Source organism: Nicotiana tabacum, chromosome 11 (genome assembly GCF_000715075.1).
Source record: "Nicotiana tabacum cultivar K326 chromosome 11, ASM71507v2, whole genome shotgun sequence".
Lineage (NCBI taxonomy): Eukaryota > Viridiplantae > Streptophyta > Magnoliopsida > Solanales > Solanaceae > Nicotiana > Nicotiana tabacum.
Window position 1 is genome coordinate 147,888,396 of NC_134090.1, and position 9,692 is coordinate 147,898,087.

General features: G+C 34.0%; 2 protein-coding genes across 3 annotated transcripts; one reads left to right on the top strand and one right to left on the bottom strand.

The window, feature by feature from the left end:
* Window positions 1–369: 369 nt before the first annotated feature.
* Window positions 370–9,262, top strand: LOC107808636 (putative WRKY transcription factor 26). Of its 2 annotated transcripts, none has more exons than XM_016633161.2 (5): window positions 370–631; window positions 808–963; window positions 1,801–2,474; window positions 8,112–8,270; window positions 8,558–9,262. In XM_016633161.2, the coding sequence occupies exons 2-5, from the start codon at window positions 865–867 to the stop codon at window positions 9,126–9,128; spliced, it is 1,503 nt and encodes a 500-aa protein (XP_016488647.1). In that variant the 5' UTR covers window positions 370–631; window positions 808–864; the 3' UTR covers window positions 9,129–9,262. The 2 variants fall into 2 exon arrangements, with proteins under 2 accessions (XP_016488647.1, XP_016488648.1); XM_016633162.2 differs by having other exon boundaries at window positions 371–631; window positions 813–963.
* On the bottom strand, window positions 3,334–6,478 carry LOC107808637 (uncharacterized). Its single transcript, XM_016633163.2, has 3 exons — window positions 6,307–6,478; window positions 4,008–4,127; window positions 3,334–3,937 (listed from the first exon to the last, which is right to left on the bottom strand). The coding sequence occupies exons 2-3, from the start codon at window positions 4,104–4,106 to the stop codon at window positions 3,458–3,460; spliced, it is 579 nt and encodes a 192-aa protein (XP_016488649.2). The 5' UTR covers window positions 4,107–4,127; window positions 6,307–6,478; the 3' UTR covers window positions 3,334–3,457.
* Window positions 9,263–9,692: the final 430 nt, after the last annotated feature.

A 9,692-nucleotide genomic window follows, 5' to 3' on the forward strand; every position in this document is an offset into this window, starting at 1 on the left:
TTAATCTTGTTTATTCTTAACCTTAACAATCGTAGCCGCTGATTTAGATCACTTAATGGGAATTGCAAAACTTAACCGTTTCGCTAACTGCATCCAAACCAAGAGTCGACAAATATAATCTTATATAACAACTAGCGACTTTATCGATCTGTTATCCTTATTTACCTTTACTTTAGATAACAACTAGTAGATCGTAATGAAATACCTAACTTAATTTTTATTTTTTTAAGATAAGAAAGGAGTAGATACTAAAACGTGGCCATATGGTCCCTATATTACGCAACCTTCTAAAACCTTCTTTCTCACTTTTCTCGGCTAACCAAAGACGTTCCCTATTTTTATGCTAACCAAATACTTAAAAACTCATACCTAGTAGTTTTTCCTTTACAATAAACAAAAAATAATTCACTTTTCACTCACTCTAGTTATTGGAAATTTAGACTTCAACCAAAGCTTGAGTGTTGAGACTCAAGAAACTGCTCTTAATTAAAGGTGGGAAGTGAATAAATGACTAGTGAAAGTTCGATTGCTCTTAATTAATTATTTGAGGGAGAAATGATAAGCCTAGCATTGGTGAATGCTAGGCAGCCAAATGCGGTTTTAAGGCAATGAGTTCATACAACAAATTAAGGTACTTAAGAAACCATTTAACATTATTCGACTTTAGCAATGTATCATGTGTTGTGAGAATGAATATAAATTGACTACGTTTTATGTTGCTATCAATCTACTAATATACTTTTCTTTTATCTGAGCTTGAAACCTTTATTGTAGAAAACTCTCAATAATTTTTTTTTGGAATTGAAGCGCAGTTATTGTTGAACGTTACTTTCAGAAAGTTGCTAGCCTGGGTTACCTGTAGCCATGTCGTCACTCCCTTGTCGGCCGGCTGTCCTAACGATACCTCCCGGCATTAGTCCGGCAGCATTGCTTGATTCTCCGGTGATGTTTCCAAATTCAGTGGTATTGCCTTTTTTTTCCCTCGTTAAATTCAAATTGGAAATTAGCTTTTTTCTTTTCGAAAATTTGAAATTAGTTCAGCTAAAACAAAAATGAAATGGACAATAAGAACTAATTAAGTTCCTTGTACATGAATAGTCCTGAAAGAAAGGGAAAAGAAAGGAAAATGGAAAAGAAATTACGCATGCATGCTAGTCAACATCATATAGTTAGAATATTTGTTTGAAAGTAGTCTGAGCAATTTAACATTGTGCTGATGTTCTAGAAAATTTATTCCTAATATTTTTTTTTAATGTGATTTTTGAGTAATTTTGTGCTACCCCACTCCCTCCCTCCATCCCCCAACAAAGTAAATTCATAAGATAAGTCTTGCCTTTTGAAATAACTAAAGAAGTTCCTTTTTTTCACCTAAAAATTGAGATAAAGTTTTGTGGTCACTCCTCCATAAATTCACATATTGGTTTGGATAAAAAGCTACATATGTAGAGAAGAGGTCAATTGAATATGTATATATGTCAAATACTGCATTAATGCATATATATTAAATCTTGACACCCTTAATGAAATTCCTCACTTTGCCATTATACGTGACCACTCTCACTCTCATCCTTATTCCAGTCTAATATGATAAAACAATTGCACTCTCTTTAAATGGATCGACTATCTTAATCCAATCTGATTTTGTTCTTTCCTATTAGAAATGGTCTAGGTTCTCAATGTTTTACTTATTATCAACTATATATCTCATTGATATGTTGCAATGTGTACCACATGCATGGAACTTTAGCTTAGTATATATATGTATTGGTATGTAAGTTTTTGTATTCCCCTCAATTGCAGACACCTACTGAAACAAATGTACAACAAACTTTGAACAGCATTGAGTTAACAAATAAAAAAATCCCTCAGCAAGAAGAATTTACCAAGAAACAAAACCAATTTGAACAGAAGGGTGTTTTTATTTCTAACATTATTCCTAGCAGTTCAGATGATGGATTCACATGGAGAAAGTACGGACAAAAGCGCGTAAAAGGGAGTAATTTTCCAAGAAGTTACTATAAATGTACTCAGCAAAGTTGTCCTGTTAGGAAAAAAGTAGAGTGTGCACCAAATGGACAGGTTATAGAAATTGTCTACAATGGTGCTCATAATCACCCAAAAACTCAATCTATTCGACAACCAAGTATGGATAATTCTTATGCTGTTAGGGACGTGAAGGAAATAGGCCAAGAAAATGCATCAGTTTGGAGAAATCAGCAATTTGAGTGTAATAAGAATATTACAAATCACAGTGCTAATGGTCTAAAAAGAACATCCTCTGCATCTGTCTTGACTGAAGTTTCTGATCCAATGTCAACCAATCCAAAATCCATGAATGTGTTTGAATCAGCTGGAACTCCTGAGCTTTCTTCTACACTTACTAGTTATGATGGCGACGATGGAGATTGGGCCACTCAAGAAGGTACTTTCCTTGGTGATGATGTCAATGAGTATGAATTAGAGACAAAAAGAAGGTACCTTTTTCCTCCCACTATTCTTCTTTCGCTTTATCTATTTTTGAAATGAGTTTAAAAGGAGTTTTATACCACCAGATCGTTTAAAAGATAACTACACACAACCGTCTATGAAAAAATGGGATCACTAACCTAGAAAATAAGGCAGGTACTAGCCATAACATGTCAAAATACGCCAATAGTAGTTAAAAAAGTTTTAGAGGAGGGTTATTGTGCGAGCGTTTACAACACTAATCGTTTAACACTACTAAAAATCAGGTGATTCCCGACCGAAATCGGTCGGAAATTGATAATTTTCGACCAAATTCCGACCCTTTTTAATTGGAAGGAAAAACAATGGTCGCAAATGCAGACCGACCGCAATTGGTCGCAAATTTCCGACCGAAATCGGTCGGAAAATATTGGTCGAAAATTTCCGACCGCAATCGGTCGATAAAATCCAATGCGCTGACTGGCAGTCAAACTTTATTTTCCGACCGAAATCGATCGGAAATTATTAAATATTTTTTTTTTTAATTTTCAAATTTCCGACCGAAATCAGTCAGAAATTATTATTATTTATTTATTTTTAATTTTAGTTTTCCGACCGAATTCGGTTGAAACTTTTAAAAAATAATAATATTATCTAATTAAATAATTATTTGTAAATTGTTAATTTATTTAAAAAATAAATATAAATTTATAATTTCTGGGCAAAAAAAATAATTTCCAACCGTACACTACCTACCAATTTAAACCAATATACATCCTATAATGGCAGCTTACATTGCTGCCATTCAACCATGAAAACTCAATAAAATAACTAATAACCACCACCAACAACAATTAACCAACAACTAATAACCACAACCACAACAACTAATAACCACAACAACAACTACTAAAGTGTTCAATAACAATATAATCATCATTCAAATAACCAACAACAAAATACTGACAAGTTCACAACTTTGTTTAACAATACACAACATTCAATGAGTTTTTTATGTAGCATCATCTTCATCTTCGGTCCTACGACCTTCATCGCCGGCAGGTGGGGAAGGAGGAGGAGACCGGGGAATGGGGAAAGCACCATAAGCAAGAAGATTGGCCAGCTGACCTTGAAGGAGATCAAATTGTTTGTCCCTCCTTTCTAGCTGACCTTGAAGGGTATCAAAATTCTTCTTTTCTCTAGCCTTGGTCTCTTCAAGCTCTGCTGTCAGCTTTGCGATCTTCTCTTCCATAGACGATATAGCCGAACTATCAATTGCCTCGCCTTGGGCGGAAGTCCCTATACCTTGTAATCCAGTCCTATAGCGCCGAAACGATTTATCTGAAAGGTCGTATGCTATCCCCTTTTTAGGACCACCGACAGTACTCAACCATATCCTCTTCTCTTCTTCATCTGAAATGGGCGGTCGCTCGCGTTGCTCATTTAGTGGCAAGCTCTGAGTGTACTCCTCCAAATTGATCTTGTAGCGACCCTTTATTTAGAAGATAGAAAATTACTAACTATATAATATTATAAACATTTATAGTAGTTATGAAACTTACATGTGTAGTCTCTGCCCGGTCCTCGACCCATCTAGTTTGATCTGTTGGTGCCTTCTTCTTCCGGATGTGAGTCTCCATGAAGAACTCATCATGACTCATCTTCCTCCCCAATTTTTTTTCCTACAAATATAATAAACGTGTTTACGAAAACTATAGCTATACTCGCATTTTGTTGTAAAAGCAGAGTAATTTAAGAGATAGGAATTTTAAGTAACTAGATCCTTGAGAGAAACGTAGAATAAAAAATATGACATGAAGGTGGGATTATATGGAGTCCACTTGAGCTTTACTGAAAAAAACTTTGGTTTTTGATAGCCTAGAGCTGGTTAGTCTATATAATGTTTGGCCATACAACTCCAAGGTTGTGTTCTAGTTCCAATATTCTCTAATTAGTTTGTGTTATATGTTAACCATTACTATGTTCTTTCCCCTTCTAAAATTGTGGTCTTCATAATCTAGGAATAAGAGGTAAGTAATGCATCGACTTCACAACAACATTCTTCCCGCTGGAAATCCGCTTAAAACGAGGTTTTTCACAAAATTTACAACTTTCTAAATCTGCATCACCCTTATAATACAACATGCAACCATCTTCATAACATTCAATTCTCATAGACGAGAGTCCTAATTTAAAAACCAATCTTTTAGCCTTATAGAAATCTTCAGGTATGTTGAAATTTGGGTCAACTAGTTCACTCATAAGGCCAATGAAAGAATCCATTCCTGTTTGAGAAATATTGGTATCTGATTTGATACTTAATAATCTAACCGCAACAGACTGAGAGTGCATACTCCCTTGTTTAGTGGACGACTAGCAGCCTCTAACTGTTCATAAAAATATTTTGCTTCTTCATTAGGAGGTTGTTCAACACTTTCGTTGGTTTCAAAATCGAAGTGCATCCCTAGAGCATCCACAACCATTTCATGGTATCTCGGATGTTGAACATTATTCCCCACCAACCTACTACTTTGACCAACTACATTATGAAATACACCATCAGTACCATCAATCTCTCCATGACTAGTCCACACAAAGTAATTATCCTTAAACCCTTTTTGATAAAGATGAGTCTTAACATCCTCTGGTCCAAAATAATACAAACACTTGCACTTCACACAAGGACTCCTAATCAACCCTCCAATCCGAAACGGTTCAAGTGACATTGCATGCGTAATAAATACCTCAACCACTTCTATAAATTCCTCCCTCAAAAACCAACGATTAGGATAATTCCTATTATACATCCAACTACGATAATCCATTTACATAAAGAACGAATAAATTACAAGTTGTATTGATCATAATTCAAATTAATGGTGCAGACAAACGATTAAAGAGAAGACAAATACTTTATTTGGTTGGAATATTACATGTCTTTCAACAAAACAATGATAGTTGACACTTGAAAGCAACACAACTTGTATGAGAACGACACAATTAAGCAAATACAAGCAGAACAGAGAAAGAAAAAAGTAAATATGAATTTGTTATTAACACAAGGGTAGTAAGATATGAATTTGTTATTAACACAAGAGTAGTAAGATATGAATTTGTTTATTTGACAGAACACCGTAATACTAAACTACATATCCATTCAATCAAAATTCTATCCAAATTACACTAACAGACCTTATTTTATTACTTGAAAAAAGAAAACAATTTTCAGCAAAACTCCTGCAGTTTAAAGAGGAGTAAAAGCACAAACATGTACATCAATCTACAATCAATTAATATTTAAAAAAAGAACCTAAGTAATTAACCCCCAGCATATCAAAATAACCATCAAAAGAAACACAATCGTTGCCAAAAAACAGCGCATTTGTTTGCAATGCTCTAATTCTATCAATCAATTAAGACCTTATTTGAAATTGATCTTCATGGACTATTTAGGTCCTCATCATAACACTCAACTGTAAGTGGTCAAGCATATTTTCCAAGTTGGGTAAATTAGTTAGCTAATACTCTAGTGCAAGTTCTTAAGCATATTTCCTATGTGGGAAGCAGTGAGACGGAACATACATAAACAACAGATCAAAATTTTATTTCAAAAAATAATGAGCAAATGAGCATGTACAAATGACAATGTACTAGGCACCGTTACAAAATATAGAAAGAAAGGATTGAACTTTGTAGAGACCTCAATCCTAGCTAGTTCGTAAAAGAGAAATCAGAACAACAAGAGGCTCCGTAAAAGACCTAACTAGGGTTCCGTTTTTCTCTAGACTGAAACGGCCCAAAACAGATCCAGAAAATGCATCTCTAAAATAGTTAGAGAGGTGGAAGAAAAAGAAAACTTACCAGAGATGGAGAGGAGCCTGAGTACCTACGCTGGCCGCTTGGATTTCCGACGACGATGACGATGGCCGCTTGGATGAATGCCGACGATGATGGTGAAGCCTGTGATTAGCGGCAGAAGCAGAGAGGCAGAGAACGAAAGAGAAAGGAAAATTGTTAAGTTAGGGCCTTTTGCCTGACATTCCATTACTAAAACAAACTTATTTTTTAAAATAATTGTAAAACTTAATGATTAAATTCTAAAATAATTCTCTCACTTATAAATATTATATTGTATAACAGAAATCATAATGCACAATTAATAAAATTCTAACTAACAAATTAGCATGAATCAATATCAAATTTATAATTATTTAGAATTTAACACGTAATTATATAAACAAAAATTAATGACCCATAATTTTCAATTTATAAGCTAGTTAATTGTTGTTGTTGTACACTAATATTACTTAACGATACCACTAATAAACTTCCACTTACTTTAATTATCAAACTAAAGATAAACAATCACACACATTTCTCACAAATATCATTAATACACTTCCATTTAGTGTATAATTATCAATATATCGGCTAATCAATAACTAACGTTACTTATATAAGGATACCACTAGTTCATTGATTGTTAATGTTACTTAAGGATACCATTAATGCAGTTCTACTTACAATAATTATCAATTTAAGATATATATATATATACACACACACTATACATTTAGGTAGTGTGATTGCGAATTTAGAATAAATCATCGGCAAATCCACTTATGCTTATTGTAATTATCAATTTATATAAGCTAATTGTCACTAATACACTTCTACGTAATAAAATTATCATTTTAAGGTCGAATCAAACCTAACATTACTTAAGGATACTACTAAAGTACTTATACTTAGTGTAATGTCAATCTATAAGCTAATTACAACTAATACACTTACTAATTACTATAAGCGACAGAAAAAGGTCCGTCGGTACTGCTGCGTCGGTAAACAACTGTTTTTAGTAGTGTGGATAGTATATATAGTATAGTATAGCATATATATTTATATATTACTTAAGGATACTACTATATCACTAACACACTTCTACGTAATATAATTATCAATTTACGGTCGAATCAAACCTAACATTACTTAAGGATACTACTATATCAAATATATATATAGTATATCGAATATAGCTTATATTTATATATATAAGTTATAGTAAATATTGTTTATTTACATACACAATATAATTAAATTTATATATAAGCATTTTTTAGACTGAATTCGATTGGAAATATTCAATTATAATTTTTTCGGTTGGTTAATTAAATATATTAAAAAAAAATCAAAGTTTCCGAATTCGGTCGGAAACTTGGAAATATTCTAATAAATAATTATTTATGTACAATGTTGACCAAATATTTGACCACTTTCCGACCGAATTCGGTCGGAAATATTGAGTTATAATTATTTCGGTTTTTTGTCTTGCGCGGGAAACAAAAAATACAAAAAGCAATTTGGAAATATTTTAATAAATAATTATTTTTTACATTATATACAAGGTTGACCAAAAATTTGACCAGTTCCCGACCGAATTCGGTCGGAAATTTGAAAATATTCTAATAAATAATTATTTTTTACATTATATACAAGTTTGACCAAATATTTGATAAATTTTCCGACCGAAATCGGTCGGAAAGTTTATTTTTTTGCTATCAGTCACTTTTGTTGTCTTTTACGACCAAATACTCTTATTTCCGACCGATATACGGAAATCACCTGATCTCTAGTAGTGTAAGTTGTGGAATTACCTTTGACTTCAGGAAGAAAAAAAGTTATTCAGCCGAACCGAGTTTACTATCAAGAACAGTGAGAGAACCAAAAGTAGTCCTCCAGGTAGAGAGTGACATCGATATTCTTGAAGATGGCTATCGCTGGAGAAAATATGGCCAAAAAGTTGTCAAAGGGAACCCAAACCCCAGGTATCTATTTATAAGATAACATGTCAAATGCATAGTTGTAGTTCCCTTGACAGCTTTCTTTTGATTCTATTCTCTTAACTCCTGGAAGGGGCCTTGGCATAACTGGTAAAGTTGCTGCCATGTGACCAGGAGGTCAAGGGTTCAAGCCATGGAAACAGCCTCTTGCAGAAATGTAGGATATGGCTGCGTACAATAGACTCTAGTGGTCCGGCCCTTCCCTTAATGCACCGGGCTGCCTCTTAACTCAGTTGAAATTTATAAAGAAATGTTTCATGTGTCCTGTGTAGGAGCTACTATAAATGTACCAATGCTGGATGCATAGTGAGAAAGCACGTGGAAAGGGCTTCAGATAACTTAAAATCAGTAATCACAACATATGAGGGAAAACACAACCATGAAGTGCCTTCAACAAACAAGACAAATGGTGTTCCCGGACACATTCGTTCAGCATCCACGTTGAACGGGCAACCTAATTGCATGACATCTCGAAAAAGTGTCAAAGGTTCAAATTGCAGAATGCAAGTTCAAGATCTTCCATTTCCATTCGAACGAAAACCTTTCGTTGGAAGTGAATATTTAAGGCCAAGTTTTGTTGGAAGTTACCTCGGAGACTTGAGTTTTGGAGCTTGTTCATTGCAACTTCCGAATTTTCCATTGCCATTGCCATTGCCATCGCGAATGAGTTTTCCTGCAAGATTAAACGAGCCTCCTCTTGGTGACTTTCATTTGAATAACCATCACTTACTGCCAAATGGCGCATCCAATTCTTTTCTTGCAGTTGGGAATATGCAACATATTAACGATGACAACAATAATTCAAGTCTCCTTAAAGCCAAAGAGGAGATTCAGTGGACCTAGCTCTGTCTTCTGATACATCGTTCAATATAGATTTTATTCTAGATTTTATTCTAGTAGATGCATCTGCACTCATTGCTTTCGACTTAAATAGTACATATATAGTACCAAGTTTGGGAATATATGTATTTATCCTATCAGGGTGTCATTAGCCAATCCTATGACACAACAAATATAACTTACAATAGAGTGGCCAGGCATAAGAAGGAGAATTTGTATCTAAACATAAAACAAACCTATCACATGCACTGATGCACCACATGTATACAAAAGAAAGGCAATAACTGTGCATATTGTTGCTACCGCACGCACACACAAGTATACGTGATCGAGAAATAATAAAATGATAAGTCGAGTGCCGAACTCACAGAGACGTGTGTCAATTACTCACTAATTTCACCAAGATTGTTATTCAGTCGAGTAAATCAGAGTTTAAAAGTGTAATTATACTAAGCAATGAATATAACAAGTAGCTAATTAGTCAAGCAGAAAATGGTTGTTATGTATTAAGTAGAGATGAACATTACAGGGTTGTGATCGATTTGCCAATCCTATTGCGCTCAAATT

Coding starts and splice junctions, on each gene's coding strand:
- LOC107808636 (XM_016633161.2), top strand. CDS start 865: ATGTCGTCACTCCCTTGTCGGCCGGCTGTCCTAACGATACCTCCCGGC. Junction 964..1,800: donor TGATGTTTCCAAATTCAGTG/GTATTGCCTTTT, acceptor CCTCAATTGCAG/ACACCTACTGAAACAAATGT. Junction 8,271..8,557: donor AAAGGGAACCCAAACCCCAG/GTATCTATTTAT, acceptor TGTCCTGTGTAG/GAGCTACTATAAATGTACCA.
- LOC107808637 (XM_016633163.2), bottom strand. CDS start 4,106: ATGAGTCATGATGAGTTCTTCATGGAGACTCACATCCGGAAGAAGAAG. Junction 3,938..4,007: donor ACCGGGCAGAGACTACACAT/GTAAGTTTCATA, acceptor TTCTAAATAAAG/GGTCGCTACAAGATCAATTT.